The sequence below is a fragment of the Vanellus vanellus genome, assembly GCF_965231255.1.
Source record: "Vanellus vanellus genome assembly, chromosome: 2".
NCBI classification, from domain to species: domain Eukaryota; kingdom Metazoa; phylum Chordata; class Aves; order Charadriiformes; family Charadriidae; genus Vanellus; species Vanellus vanellus.
In genome coordinates, this window is record NC_138906.1 from 12,264,016 (window position 1) to 12,280,721 (window position 16,706).

General features: G+C 39.1%; 1 protein-coding gene across 1 annotated transcript in view; it reads right to left on the bottom strand.

The window, feature by feature from the left end:
* The window catches only part of DIP2C (disco interacting protein 2 homolog C), a gene marked incomplete at its 5' end in the record, with an annotated part of 178,225 nt that overhangs the window by 65,860 nt on the left and 95,659 nt on the right, over positions 1-16,706 (bottom strand). Inside the window, 7 exons of the mRNA XM_082479767.1 lie at positions 3,611-3,725; positions 4,575-4,783; positions 6,997-7,133; positions 8,753-8,892; positions 13,698-13,812; positions 14,643-14,762; positions 14,880-14,973. Coding sequence (XP_082335893.1) covers positions 3,611-3,725; positions 4,575-4,783; positions 6,997-7,133; positions 8,753-8,892; positions 13,698-13,812; positions 14,643-14,762; positions 14,880-14,973 — 930 coding nt within the window. The remainder of the gene's footprint in view (positions 1-3,610; positions 3,726-4,574; positions 4,784-6,996; positions 7,134-8,752; positions 8,893-13,697; positions 13,813-14,642; positions 14,763-14,879; positions 14,974-16,706) is intronic.

A 16,706-nucleotide genomic window follows, 5' to 3' on the forward strand; every position in this document is an offset into this window, starting at 1 on the left:
ATTCCATACATATTTTAACTAGTTATTTTCTTTACATTGGTAACAAAAATTGCAGTCAGTTAGAAAAATTACTTCAGACATCCACGCAGACTGAAAAACAAATTGCAGACAACATCTCTAATGAGTAGGTAAATGTTCAAAAATACAATTTACGTAACTTGCATTTTAATTTTTAACTCTGAGAAAAGTGAATGCATGTGTCTGCTGCCTGGTAGAAACAATCTATATTCTGAGAATCAAATAATCATTTATAGTTATGTACTTAAGTGTAGACCAGTAAATTACTGATTACTTCTACGGAGACTCTAAGTAATGCTTTGCTTTTGGCTTCTGTTTGCTGAAATTTTTTGTTGATTTGATTGCAAAATTTCATAAGAAAGAATACTAAAGCAGTTACTCGTTTTAAAAACATTGCAGTTTTAGTAGTGGTAGATCTCATGGTAATATTTGAAGACCTCGCTGCTAGTCTCCAGACACCTCACTTGAAAGACCAGTGATAGTGAGATATATATGACAGCCAACACACAATGTCTCATGTTTCCAGCAGAAACCACCAAAACGTCCTAATCATAGTATTATTTGTAGGTTCTGAAAAGCAGTAATAAATCATGGGATCCTCACCTGACAGCAGCTTGAAGGAAAACTGTTACAGGGCAAGTAACCACTTATTCAAACGTAAAACAGTGTGGCTCCTAGAGCTGGTGAATGGAAAGCAATACGCAGCTGGGGTGGGATGAGGGGTGTTATAAATATTAATTCCCCAGTGGCTTCCGAACTATCTCCTTTGATAGCTACCTCTGCAGCACAAAGCCTGATAAAACGTCATGGGTCATTCAAAATTGTCACCTTTCACACTTTCAAGTTTAGCACATTTCTGAAGCTGGGAATGACTTTGTTTCACAAGGATAAGCACTGTCAAACTGAGCCTTGAAATTTTGAGAAAGAAGAGTACCGGTGAATTTTACTACTCTGCTGGCATTTAAGCCTCTTGACGAGATGGCTTGGTTTTTGAAATGACTCTGTCCAGCCAGAAGTAAAAAGAGTATCTGAAATCTTTATCCCTCTGTTTCATTGAGAAAACAGATTAGAGACACCAGAACTTGCACAGAGTCCAGACTGCTACATTGTTCAAGCTAAGAAAACATCTCATCGACAAAATTCTCCGGGCAGACACTTTCCAGTTCTGCAGTAGATCTCCTAGCTTTGCCTAGTCCTGTCAAGTCCTGCCAGAGTGCTGGCACCGGTAAAACTAACATCCAGTCTGCCAGGTACGGGAACCACAAGTCTGCCTGAAGGGTCAGATCAGTTTGCAGCAGCCTGGGAGATGAACGAGTATCTAAGATCCATCTGACTGAACTGCTGGGTGACCTGGGATCTTCACTCACACTGTGACTAAAATACCCTCCTCCTCCACTCCTCTCAAGAAACTCTATACCCAGGCCTGACTACTCCCTCCCAACCATGTCTCTGCTAAAACCCATAGATGCAGTCCAACATAGTCCCATACGTACAGCAGCTCTACCATCCTTCAGCCCTCTGCTGAGAAGCAGGAAGGGTCAGGGAGAGTCAGAATACGTGCAACCACTGGAAAGTAGTTCTGCAGATTGATGCAGCTCAACTGTAGTGAAGAAATGCAGAGACACAGCAAGGCCCAGCAGAAGCAGGCAGTGTAGGGCTGGGCTGGTACTGGGGAGCACACGTAGGGTGTCAGACGAGTCGCACGAATATCATTGGAAATGAGCAGCAATTTGGTAGAGTTTGTTATCGTGGACGTCATTGAGATTCATGACACAAGTGTGATGTCATTATGTTGCTCATCACTAGCAGATGATTCAGATACAACCAGTTACCACTTCCTGACATTAGTTATTACAACTCTGACTGGGAAGGAGGCACAAAGCATCCCGCTTGCTCCTGTATTCCGTCCTCCATCTCCACTCTCAGCTGAAGTGGAACCAGAAACTTCTTGTTCACATAGTGTTGCACGCCAGAGTTGCACACGGGCGATGAAAGCAGCCGCACATATGTGTACTTTGATACATGGCCTACCATGCTCAGACACTGTTGTGACTTGATCATACTCAGAATAACAGGACTGACTTTTGGCAGGAGTAACTTGACACAGGACTCCCACAGTGTTCAGTACTGAATTCTACTGGCTATGATGGTATAAGACATGATTTCTGTAAAAGTCACAAAAACGCTCAGCTGACAAAACAGGGGAAGTGTAAGTCCAGAGCTTCAACCTTTTCTTTAAAAGCTTGCTACTTGATAAAAATTATCGAAGCGTGGGCAATCAAAAAGCCTTTCTTCCTACAATAGATGCCCTAGGTGCTACTAGATGCTTCAAAGGCTTTCTATGTGATGGACCAGCTAGAGGTTCTGGCTTTTCTCAGTAATAATTTAGATCTACTGTGAATATGAGATGCCTCTAGCTGTATGAAATGTAACTATCTTTTAAATCAAGAGTGAAGATAAACCTGTCTTGAGATGGATGAAAGCTTATTTGTTCAGTTTCTTCAAGGATACAGTAGACAGATTCCCTTTCTTGTTCAGTACAAAGCAATAATGAATAAAAGCCTCTTCTCTGAATCGTGTGGGATCTTTTTCTTTGGCTCTTGGGTAAAGCAGAAAAGATGTCTGCAATATATTTATGTGAGAAGAGTCCTTCAGGAAGGACAGAAAGGAAGGCAGGAAAGAGAAGTGGAAGTAACAGGTGACCAGCTGTAGACAGAGCCGAAACCATTTCGCAAGGTAGGAACAAACAGACTTAATTTGACTTCATCTCCATTAAACATATTGCTTTTGAGTGAGAATTGGCTTATCCATGGAGATGGAGGAGATGGAAGATGACTGCTATCTAAAGTATCTAATTTGTTGCGTGTGGATGTTAAGAGTTGAAAAACCTTTGAGTATGGCAATGACATTGTCTGAACTTGGACTGCTACATGTAAGAAGAAGATCAGAATTATTTAGTATTTAGTAGCTTCCGTCCTCTATGCAGATAACCTCACTGTAGATACCTAGATCTGAGTTAATCAATCACTTCCTTTAATCTCAGTGGAGAGAAATTGGCATTTTTAGGCTGTGTTTCATTCAGTTTTTTTTAGCTATGAACATGCTGCACTAGAAAGACATAATTTTCTCCCACTGATTAAAAAAAAATAACTGGAGATCTATCTCACATATGTATACCTACTTTTGATGCGGTCAACTCCATATCAGTGCCAATAACTGTTTAGTAAGAGACTTGGGTAGCTTTTGACAGTAAGAGTACATAACACATTCATTCATTACCCTTTTAAAGTAATGAATGACCATATCCTTATAAACCATATGCTACTCTCTCTTGCTATTATTTACTGCAATTCATCCTTGTTTTCTTATAGCACCTTAATTAGGAAAAGGTTCGCTCTCTGGATATGTGCAGCCCAGATAGGAACTGTCACTCAGAAGGATCTAATTTTGTGCTCATTAGGTGCAAGTGCAACTGAAGGTGGACTTACAATTACTCAAAGACAAATGTCAGTTACCTCAGGGGCCTGAAAGATCAATAAAAAGAATATAAAGGAGGACAAAATAGCTTCCAAACATACATAAACAGCATTACCTGGAGAACTCTACTCATCCATTGAAAACTGTCTTCCTCTGTGGAATCTGGCCTCTGCTCAGCAACAATAACTATCCTTTCATCGTGCAGCACACTCACTGAAAACACTGCTATTCTATAGAAGAGAAGGAGAGAAGAGTATTTAGTGCCAGGACAGATGGAAAAACCTGTCTTCTAAGTTAATTCTCCACAATTATGATTTTGTTATTTATTACTCAGACAACTGGTGCATCAATTAGTATTTTATTTATGGGGTAAAGGCAAGAAGAACAGTTTTGGACAATTCCTGGAGGCGAAATAGGGGGCTTTGTTCTAGAATCAAGTAAATACAGGCATAACGTCACTGCGGGGTTGGAGAAGTGAACCTTCTTGGGATAAGAAAAGCACTAAATTTGGGTCATACCAAGACTGTTGCTAGGCTGTTATGTAACAGCCAGCATAAGCACCTTCTTTGGCCCCATCTTAGAAGAAAGTAATTGCAACACCATTTATAAGAGGTCTGCCATGGGATTAAGCGTGAGCGCATGTTACTGCATTAGGCTCTTCAGAAGTTTTCCGTGTTTCCTGCTCAGTTTCAGCAGATTAGGGAGGTCACACAAGGAGCCGCTATCATGTTCAAGAACTTCAGTGCTAGGCATATTGGAAATGTTCAACTCAGGCAGAAACAATCCTGCTGAATCAACACCTTCAGAATTAACCAGCTGTTCAGGAGGAATTTTTAATAATTGCAGTTTCGGATCTTAGTATCTAAAGTCTGCCTCAACACTGTTGTTTGTTTCAGTGGCCAGCCCAGCGCAAACCACACCACCTCTGCTGTCTCCGGGTTCTAGCAATATGAACACAGCAATGGAGGGAAACCACAGTGCGCATTAGGCACTGCTTTCTGAAAGCATTTTGGGTCACTTACACCTGGTCTAAGCAAAATCAGTATTTCTACATAACGTAAGAAAAGAAAGGATCAAACCTTCCCCTGTAGACAAATTTCATTGGTTCCACGGCCAGTGCTGTTGCTACAATGTCATCAGCATTATGTCTTCTTCCACTGACAACCATCAAACCATCCATTTTGCCAATAACAAAGACAAGTCCACCTGGTCCTATAAAGCCTAGTAGTCCGGTCCTTATAAAAGGATATTCAGTGATAGGGCCACCAGAACTGGTCATAGGAAACACCTGTAAGACAGAGAAATACAGGTCTTCAATTCTGTACACAGAGATCATGCTGCGAAATATTTCAGGCGTGCTCTCTCAGATGGCTCTTCTGGAATGAAGTAAATAGGTCGCTGGTGATGCTCTTTACACTTCACTGACCATAAAGGGAGTGTCAGGAAACTCCTGGACTACTGTGTGCAATTTTCTGTACCTGAGTTCCAGCAAGTTCCATACACGTTTTCCCTAACCGTGGCTCTGTAAATCATTTATGACCTTAAAAAAAAATAATATCAAGATAAACAGTATTAAAAAAAAAAAAAGCTCTGCAGAGTGCAGCTAACCTGAGGTGCTATGTATAAGTTACAGAGAGTGAATTGTAAACATTACAGTAGAGGTTCTTTGCAGTGCCTCGTGGTCATTTGCAGCACGGTATAGAGAAATAAGCAGGCCAGAAGTGAAGCTATTTTAAGGTACTATACATTAATGACTCTTGCAGCTGACTACATTTTTATCTAAGGTCAATTAGGTCCCCACAATATCAGTGATAACGCCTTCTGTAGCTTGTCTAAAATTGAAAAAACAGCCCCATACAGAGCCTCTCTAAATGTCTGAATACCAGACACAAATGTGACTTCCACAGGACAGATTTCTACCATTTTTTCTATCCTAACTAGCACAGCATTATCCTTCTGGCACATGAGCTACTTTGAGCTGCATTCTGACACAACCACACTTTCCTGCCGTTGCTTCTTTAAACTAAAATAGTCTAAAGGCAAGTTATTTAAGATGATGGCAAGTGGAAGACCATGGCTATATAGCATCCTTCAAGGCTCATCTAAAAAGAAAGGTCAAATTCTGCTGCCAGATGCCCATGGATGATTCTTATTGAATGGATTTAATGCTTATACATCCTCAGCCATAATTCATTTCAGGAACACAAAACTCTTTCATTCTCTAATACCTGCAACATGAATTACACAGTAAAATAGAAAAGAGGCCCGCTTGGAGAGGGCTTCTAAGAACATGTTTAACTTTAAAAATGAATGGTCCTGCTCACTCAATAGCAATTTATTTGCTTACCATTAGGAATAAGTCTAAATCAGTCTAAATATGCTGTTAAACTGCAGACTCAGTTATGAATTATGAATGATTTTACAATTACAGCAAGTACTACAAAATGAATGTAAGTACCTTTCTACCCTGAAATATGTGAAATCCAGGATTATGATTCACACTGAATATTGCCAGTTGTACTTGTAGCACAGTAATCAGCTATCACCAAATTACAGATCACAATAGCATAGTAGGATTCCTGGCTTCAGTAGCAGGATGGAGAATTGTATCCACTAGTCTCCAATAATTATTTAACGTATAGCGTTTACAGCATTCAGATCTGCATTTTGCAGGAGATACTAGTCATGTGTCGTCTATTAAAAATAGTAATATCAGAGCATTTGTTAAGGGAAATGTAAATATATTTTTCTTAACTTTTTTTCTCAAATATTAAAAAAGAAAAGGATCAGAACTTAATACAAATCTCAGCTCAACTTTTCCAGTATTTCAGTTCAGCCTTTCATACTGGCTTCAGCAGAAGTTAATGATAACAAGTGAGCAGGTACAACAGAGCTATCAATACGGCTGTCTGCACTGCAGCTGAAACCTACTGGAAAACAGATTCCACACAGCAAAAAGGCTTTCACCTAAGGCAACTCAAACAAAAGCGGGTGGGGACTAATTAGGAAAAGGTATCTTTGCTATTCAGATACCTCTTGAAGACTACCTCTGTCAGGATTCTGTATAAATGCAAGCCTTTAATGCTGGCTACGTTGTGGAAATGTTGGAAACTGCTTTTTAAAGATACTCAGCAGCCTTCCTACTGTTTGCAGCAATCAAATTCTGCATGCAGCTAGCTCACAGACTTGTACAGTATTACCTTTTGAACTCTTTCTTCCTGCTTTCCTTCTGATTGTTTCAGCCCCGGTATCTTCTTTCAAAATTAAAGTAAAAGCTCTTCAGAGCCAAAACTAAACCTACATAAAGATCTACTACTGTACTCAAAGAAATGGGCTTCAGTGCAGATTATCTGGCTAGCCTACAGGTCCCAATCCACAAGCATTGGTTACTACTGCTATTCCGACATTATTACTATCAATATTTTATGTCAAATATTGTATCAAAATAATAGCAAAATTTAAAAAGTGAGTATTTTATATAGCATTTTTTGGTAAGCTTACCTCAAAAGTATTTTTAGTCATGCCCGAGAGTCCATAATATGATGTACCCGTTGCAATAGCACATACACAAAGTTCTCCTATTTCATCTGTTTTACAGAGCTGAGGAATTCCATCTGGCTTCACTGAACACATTATAGCTAGAGGGAGAGCAAAGAACTTTAAAAAAATTATAAAATGAACTACAGAATAACATGAAAGTTGTGGGAAAGACATCATGGTGGAGTTGACATAAACAAATAAATTATATGTAGTCTAATGTCTAACAGTCAGTTTCTCAAACATTAAGGTGTTCAATATTATCACATTTTATTTATATTATAAATAGTATTTATAAAAAGACTGCAAAGATCTTTATGTAAACTCAGTCTTTACACTGATAGCAAAACCTAATTTGCCTTGCTTTCTAAAATTTCAGTTAATCTGTAATATTGCTGTGAAACGTGACTGTGTTCCCAGTTTTGCATACTGAGGACCAGATTTGCCGCAGTCAGTGCAAAATGAAATACCCTAATGGAGTTCTTGATAATAATTACATATATATAGGGGGGCAAGCAACCAGGAGATCCACCTCTCACAAAGCAGCACGTAGCACCATATGAAAGATCAAGATATTCTAGCAGACTAGTACTGTTGTTTTACTAAGAATTTATCAGAGCTCAGACTCCCTCTCACCAGTCTTACAGGACTGCAGAGACAGCAGGAGCTGAACGGGAGGGATTAGAAAGCACTGGTCTGAGGAAGCAGCACTCTTTCATGTGTCAGCCATGTGATAAGAAACAGGTATGCTGCTTTAGCTATAATCTCTGGAGTTGCAGTCCATCACGTGTAGATTTTGCAGTTGGAAAGAGGATATGATGAACAAAGGAGACCAGAAATGAATCAGCACGTCTTTTAAGTACAAGTGTAAAGAATCTTGAATGACCTCTCCCTCACTCTGAGGATAAACAGGAGTGTGTACTTTTATTAAAACAATCAGAATGTAGTATGAAGTGTAAGATGGCACATCTATAATAGTATCTTATACAATAACTATTAGACAACAACCAATCTTATCATCTTTTATTTTAAGTTGTTCAACTGAAATTTTAGAAGACGCATCATTATGTTTTATTCCTTTGGTGCATTACATGTGTTCTTTTATGAGAAACTACAGTATTATCGTTTTCTAGTCTCTACAACATTTCATTTAAAATCTAGCTCTCTTATGAAAAAATTTTATCTTCCTCTTTAGAAGCACTGGTTTCAGTTTGAATTTATCAGGAGGAACCGTTCAGTCATACCTCCTCTTTCTAATAACTGGGTGATAGCACAAGATCTTTGGAAAAACATTCTGCAAGGCTTCAGATAGCAATATTGTTGATCCTTAGCATAGGTTATGAAAACTTTCACTACTGAGTCTCATCTGGGTGAGGCTTATGGATATTTATAGCCTCCAGACACTGGAATCCAACTTCCTTATTTTCTGTACCAGTGTCTCACATTTAAGGAATGGACGTTCTGATGTGGTGACAGGTTGTTTAAAGCACACCGCTAACGCGAGTAAAGACATCCACTGAAGTAAACAGAGAGAAGAAATCTTGGGATTTCCAAACCATTAAGTTTTACAAAGCAATACTTTTGGACTAAAATGTTTTCAAGTACACGTGTTCTAATCCCAAAGCTTGCTGTCTAACAGTGCAGTATGCCCACCTATGACTATCTACAGCTAATTACTTAAACTGATGAATCATAGTAAGTTTCAAAGACAGTTCCTTACCTCCTGGCATCACTAAGCCAACATCCTGGACAGTCAGAACGGAAAGTTTTTCTTCAGAGTCCACTCGAATCACTCCATAAGTGAGACCATGCATGGACAGAACTCCTCTGCCTGGTGGCTGATTGCTGTCATCTGTTGGCCTGCAATCAAGGGTTATAACATCAGCGCACCAGCAGGCAGACGTCAGCATTTACTTATTCTTAATGGACTACTACTGTAAATACTCCTCTATTTGAGAGTTTAAGATTTCACCTTCATTTTCCCCTGCTAGACCTGACAGAACCATTTCTGAGTAACTACGTCTGTCAACTCTCCCATTCAGTAGCCACCCACATATATGGGTGGCTACCTAAAATCTACCCAAAACAGCTTGTATTTAATTTTCAGATAGATCTATTAATGATTGTTTGATTACCCAAGTAAAGACCCTTTGCCTTGTTGTAAAAATACTGAAAGGCAGTGCAGACCATGTGCAGGAAAACTGCACTCTAAATATTAGAATCATCATCACAGAATCAGCATAGAATGGTTCAGGTTGGAAGGGACCTTAAAGATCGTCTAGGTCCAACCCCCCTGCCATGGGCAGGGACACCTCCCACTAGACCAGGTTGCTCAAAGCCCTATCACCCTGGCCTCAAACACTTCCAGGGATAGGGAATTCACAACTTCTCTGGTAAACTTGTTCAAGTGTCTCACCATCCTCATAGTGAAAAATTTCTTCCTAATATCTATTCTAAATCTACCCTCTTCCAGTTTGAAGCCGTTCCCCCTCATCCTATCGCTGCATGCCCTTGCAAAAAGTCCCTCTCCCTCTCTCCCTCTTCCTGATTAGGAACCAATCAGTAAATAACTAGATAAACTCTCTATATGTTACCTATATTGAGGCAGCCTACAGCTAGGAAACCAAGCTCACCTGCCAGGCTAAAAGCCTAACTCTAACGCACTGGTATCAAAGCCAAGATTAGAATAGAAGTATGCTGTGTTTAAATCACAGATATGACTTCCCACTCTCAATACTTAAGTATTTAAAATTACTGAACAGAAGAAATCTGGTTGTAATAGATTCACTGCCAAGTACCTGTGGAAGCTGCAAGGACTTTACCATCTTTATTTTAGTGCATATAATTGAATTCTTCCTATTCTAATTTACCACATGAAAATTGAAACAAATTACACCTTCATCAGTCATGGTCAAAATGTTGTGGATGCAGCCTCTACGTAACGCCTCAGTTTGCTCAGATTCACTGCCAACACGCTGCACAATTCCACAGCATCAGCACAAGCTGTCTGTCAACTTGTTTCAATATAAAACCGCCTGTTGTATCAGTGGATACAGTCATACCTATATAGAGTGTGGCTCAAGCAAATGAATGTTGACGTATGCAAGTTATTAAGTTGGGGAACACGTCAGGGCTTTTCATGTCTGGACAGGTTCTTATACTGTCCTGTATTTTAAAATGCAAAATTGGAAGTTAATGTGATGCTGATTTGAGTGTGGATAATGCATCCATGTAGAGCAGCCAGACTCCAGCTATTTTCAGATGAATAAACCAGGCAATATTTAGTTCAAGATCCCGCATTTTTCCTAAATACTGCATAATAACACAACAATTTTTTAACAGATAATGTCCTTTTATATGACATTTCTCCTCTACTGTGCTTGAAATACTAGATGGGCCTTAGCCAATCACACTCACGTCAGCCTTGCAGTGATCGGCACTATAAATTTCAATTAATAGGTTTTACGAGGCATATTTCTCAAGTGACATTGTCAACAAAGAAGGATGTGGGCACGCTTGAAAACGCATTAGAGCATAACAAATGGTGCTAGTAAACAAGCAGCTGTGATAAATAACATTCCCATCATGTAAAAGGAACTTTCAGCGAAATTATTGATCAACTTCCTCTCATCCTTGCTCCCCAAAACACTCATTTTACTGCCCGTGAGAAGAAAGGTCTCCTGCGGGCACACGCAGCTTCTCACAGCCTTCTAGGAGCAGTGGCCAGCTAGACTTTCATCACACGCATTTTCTTGCATTACTTATCATAGCCAAAGGCTGCTAAAAAGAAGAGCGGGCGCAGCTGCCTACTGGACAGGGGTGCAAGGGAGGGAAGCTGGAGGCACGAGGCCTCTTGGCTCATGTTGGGGGACTTGTCAACATTTGCTGTGGCCTGGGTTGAGATACCAGCATTGCCCGTGTTAGCAAGAAGTGCTGTGCAATGGAAGCAGGTGTGCAGAAGGAAAGAGTCGACGTCGAGGGCCTGAGGTCCAGAGGATGGGCATTTCAGAGCTGTTATTTCAGAGTACTTCTGGTATCCTGGTAGCCTGAGGGATCCTTGAATGAGACACCAGTGAACCGTGCTCAAGTCTCCTCTTGCAGGCAACTAGCTATCTGACACGGAAAGGGAATACAGTCAGAGGACCCAGACGGAGAAGTGAGGTGTCACTTCTAAGCACAGCTGAGCACCTGACAGCACCTACACATCCTCTTAGAAAGCACCTTGTCAGCAACAATCCTGCAATATATGGCATCTTATTTTGTCCTGGGCACGACATCCACATGGGAACATCCCTAAAACAAGTACCTCTGCCAAGCAGGACAGAAATCACTTGGAAAGAAGATGAGATATAAATAACCCAATTCCAATGTATTTACAATTTATTTTAAAGTTCACATTTTAAATTTTCTTTACACGTTCAATATTTCTAATACTGGATTTGGAATTCTGTAAGACTGCTTCCTAGACAAAGAAATATCCTCTGATTAAGGTAGGAGCGACTCAACAAAGGTATAATTCCACCAACTTCACATCCTAAGTAAATTTAGCTTAAACCACCAGACAAACCTACCCCTTTAGTTTCCCTAACCATGAAATAGGGACAATGTGCATCTTCTTCAAAGCTGATTTGTTCATACTGAGTAGCTGTAGAGAACTTTGAGAACCATTACCACTACCATTTACAGGTACAATCTATTTTACCATCATTTTTCTCCAGTCATTTAAATGGGAAGAGACCTGTACGTAAACTTTTGCACTCCCTTAAGCAAGTGGCTTCAGACTCATATGCAATAAAGCAAAGGGGAATACCATAAAGAATTATTTGCATGACACATTCCTTTAAATATTAGGCTTTCTGATTCAGCTCTAAGGCTAAAGTACCTATTAGTCTATTACTGTCTGTCTTTTTCTAAACTATAAGGGTATTTCAACTGAAAACTGGTTGTGTTACTCTTCCTTGCAGGAAGATCAGTAAAAATACACCACAGTTTTTGAAAGAGTTGGAGCATTAACCAGAAGCTCTCTGGATCTGTGCTCTGCAGGGAGTCATTTTAATGCATATTTCAGCTGTAACTCTTTGGAACTTGTATGATAATGACTTTACTGTCAGTGGAGATGGCTTGAATAAAATGAAAAATACTAAAGCTCCCAAGTTCAGCTGGTATTATCCTACCATTAAACAGACTTCAAAAAAAGGAGATATGTGTTCAGTAGCATTCACTGTAGTAAGAACTGCTCTGTAATTACACAGCGAGGCATTGAAGATAAAAATGCTTTTTTTTTTTGAATTATCCACTATTTTATGTGCTAATAATTTTTTTTATGTATGCTCTCAATGCTAGTTAATTTGAAATTTAATCTCTAGTGCTTCAGATGGCTATGAGCATAGAGTTCAAGTAAGTCTAGAAAGGGCAGGCCAGCCATCGTACGTTGGGATGCAGCGAGTTCTCCCACTTCATAACCTGCGACCTGGGGCAGATTTTCCAGGGCTAGTACAGGAAATGAAAACTCTCTCCCATTAATCAGTGCCCAGCGCAAGCAACGTCCGCTGCCCTTCCACCTCCTCTCTGCGCTTACAAGCAAGAGCTCGTTCCAAGGGAGTGAAGGTCTGCAGAGCCTATGGCAAGGAAACCCAACGCAAGGGAAAAAGCAACGTACTGCTTGGTATAAAGCTGAGAACAGACTGGTGGAGCTGCATGAAGGGCTCTCTGAGATCCTGTAGTTCACAGAAAGACAAATAACCTGGACAGGATAAGTCCCTAATGGATAGCTTTCAGATGTTTTAAGTTAATAATAAGGTGGCTGAAAGTCAACCACGCTCTTGGCCTCATGTCTTTCTTCCTGTGGTATTTTGTTGGAAAGCTAATTGAAAATCTAGTTAAATTTCAGTTTGACAGTGTATTTTAAACTTTGTGGCAGGAAGTATTTTACTTAATGCTATTACAGTGCTTTACAGTTTTATACTGTACGTTTTAACATATGAAACAATTATAAATGGCTGCAGAAATCTGAACTCATAAACAAAGTACCTACTGTTCAAGGTACAGCCTTTGGAAAACTCTGCCAAAACAGACAACAGCTATGCCATTTACTGTGTGCTACAACACTCGTAACAGGTGACTGACATTCACGTACATAAGGCTTAATAGTTTTATTAGAATTTATCCATTTTATTTCTAGGCACAAATCCCCCAGACTCAAAGGGCATTTCCAGATGATTACTGAGAGTCTATGAATGGTTAAAAAGCGCCAGTCAGCCAAAAACAACCTGCAGAATGTCATAATTCTCTTTAAGCAGACTACTTTACAGCATGATTTTCCTCGATAGCTATTCCAGTTAAATTCCCACATTTTAATTAATTTTATGCTTATGGTGGCATTTTTCCACTTGTTTTTACGGAATTAGCTTTTGCATTTCAGTCTATTTCATTTAAAATTAGATAAAATTACAGAAATGGAAACTGTATCATAAAGCACTCTGAAGTTAAATTATTACTTTACAAATTCTTCTTGTATGTCTTCTTTGGACATAAACAATATGAGAACGAAAAATGCCATTCAGAAATTAAGCACGCAGATTCATACTTGAATAAATTTTTCATTTCTTTTCATATTACCACATGTATTCTATAGTGGTTCTACTTCCACTGGTGTAACACAGTACCTTCGAATAGCCACAGTGAGAGCTTCTGGTGAACTAGCGCAGGGACAAATGACCTCCTGTCTTAGACCTTTACTTTGGAAGACATTGAGAAATGCATCACAGGAAGAAATAGACCCTGGAGTAAAAAAAAAAAAAAAAAAAAATCAGAGGAGAAAAATAAACCGATTTCTAAAGTGATGCTATTGAAACTGCAAACTTACTATGGAATATACAGGCTTTTCGGGAGAAAAAATTTAAAAAGGACCCATGTTTACTGGGAAAGAAGTAATAGCTGCTACAACTATATATATGTATATATAGTTGTGTGTGCACACAGTGAATAAAGATTAATTTTTGAGTATAAAACTTTTTCACTGTGCTTACATAGAAAAGCCATTCCTGTTAGATTTACAGTATGAATTTAATTACATTTTTCTTTTTTAGGATGAGGCAAATTAAAGATTTAATTCAGAAACTCAAAGGAAACTACTACAAACAAGCAGAACGCCTACACTTTGGTATGTTAAATAATATAGAGAAAACAGTTCACACTATTAATTGCCATGAAGTGATCCAGATGTGGTTCTCAAGAGTAGTATAAGTATTCCCCTAAAATTCTCAGTTACTTCTGCCTCCGAGCGCCACCGTTCAGAAGAAAAGTTCTGGCCCTTTATATTGCTCAAGGTTATTTACTTCAGTCTTTACACATGACTGTCATGTTAAACAAGACTGGATTTACTGCAACTTACGTTATGTGGAATATCAAGTTTGCTTCAGGATTAGCTAAAGAAAAATACATTTAAAAAAATCCAAAATTAATTACTGCTTCCATAAATATCATATAGTTTGCAGTAGACAAACCCAATACTTTGCAAATATTTTAGCTAAGATGACTGGCTACTGAAACTCTAAATGAAGACAGAAAACAATTCCTACTCTCTATTGGACTGCAGAAGCATAGCTTACATGGGTTTGCACCGTCAGCCACTATGAGCATACGCAGTGAGGAAAGGTTGATGTCTCTCTGATCTCGATGTGCCACCAATGCCCAGTGCATGTCTCTGGATTTTACACAGGCAACTTTTGCTGCAATAAGAATGGGAAGATTACTAATACCCCATATAAAAACCATACAGCTGTATTATCAATTTGTACTTTTGATTTTGACTATTAAGCATATTTTCGTCTATTCTTGTTCCTTACCTTTGTATTGACAGACTTTTTGTATCCATGACAGTGGATTCACTTTCATTAAGGAGTATGGAATACTTATAACATGCATCATGTTCATGACGCTCTGAAATCAAGTAAGATAAATGGGTTTTATACAACAATTGTGATAATTGTTTATACTGTGTTCTGGGCAGGGACATCTATGCAAATCACTCTATGCTTGTTTTATTGTCCACACTGGCATTTTATCTTTTCCTATCTAGCTATCTACATTAAGATGAAACAGACCCCCATTTTCTCATGCTTTAATTAAGGATTAAGGTTTTAGACGAATCAGATCATAACTTTTAAGTAGTACTGAAAAAAATGAAACAGATTTGCTTCCTATTTATACTCTAAGTGATTCGCTTTTAATAGAAAAAGTAAAAAAACATTGGATGAACAATGTCTGCATGTTTGCTACATAGGTTAATATCATCCCTAAGCCTGCTAAACTTCAGTATATACGGAGACTGTTTACTCAAAAGAACAAGCAACAGCAACACATCTGTCTAAAGAAATCCATCTTTGTCAAGACTGAAAAACTACTAATGGTAGCGGGGCACAAATTATTGAAAAGACAGTAGACAGAGAAATTGGAGTCAGACTAAGCAGAGATCAATTTATTTTAAAAGAAAATAAATGGAGTTTTTTAGTACTTCTCCAGGTGATTAATTCCAGTATTTTCAACAAGGTCATGAAAAGTTGCAGGAAGTTTAGAAAAAGCAGCTGAGTGAAGCCAATGACAGATCCAAAACCGATCTCCCAGTCTGAGGCAGTCAATCGCTTTAGTGATTTCTCACGTGTTACTGCTAAACAGCCTGTAAATGAGCTGCTGCTTTACTTCTGTTACGATTTAGAAACATCTTCTGGAGGGCAACACGTCTTCGCTCATAGCAGCTCAGGTTAAATACAGTATTTGTTTTGGAAAACCTAGGCTTAAGAAAGTTGCTCCTGACACAGGTTAAGCGTCCCAGCAGATTAGTCATCTAAACACTTGCAGAATTGCAAAAGATAATTCTCCTTTCAGTCTGGCACAAATGTAGGTATAGGAAAAGCTCTGACAGGGAAGTCATGACAAAAAAGAAGTTCATACCAAGATTCATAGCAAAGGAAGGCATAGAAAAGCTCTATTAGGTGTTTGCTTTCAACTTCAGTGATATGGTTTTTTAACATGCCATACTCATGGGCATTAAGCCTAATAGACCATTTCTGCTTCAGAAGTGTTAGTACTGCCCTTTTATATTAGGAACAGTATAATGCTGCATGGGAAAAGTATATTGGATCCCTGGGAATCATAGCATGTAGGGCCTGTACATCCTGGGATCCCCAAACGGTGACCCTTCAAAACCTGGTATCTGTTCTTAAAATGGTCAGTGAATAGTAAGTATTTTGTCAGTCATTGACTGCAGAAGCACCTTTGGAAACAATCCTTAAAAATATGTCAATTGCCTCCCATGTCAGTCGAGGAAGACATTCAAACAGCAAGTAGACAATTTCACAGAATCACAGAATCATAGAATACCAGGCTGGAAGGGACATCAAGGATCTTCTGGTCCAACCTTTCTTGGCAAAAGCACAGTCTAGACAAGATGGCCCAGCACCCTGTCCGGCTGAATCTTAAAAGTGTCCAATGATGGGGAATCCACCACTTCCCTGGGGAGATTATTCTAATGGCTGATTGTTCTCATCAGGAAAAATTTTCCTCCTGTGTCCAAACGGAATCTTCCCAGGCGTAACTTGTACCCATCACCCCATGTCTTTTCTATGTGACTCCTTGTAAAAAGGAAGCCTCCATCTTCTTTGTAGCCACCCTTT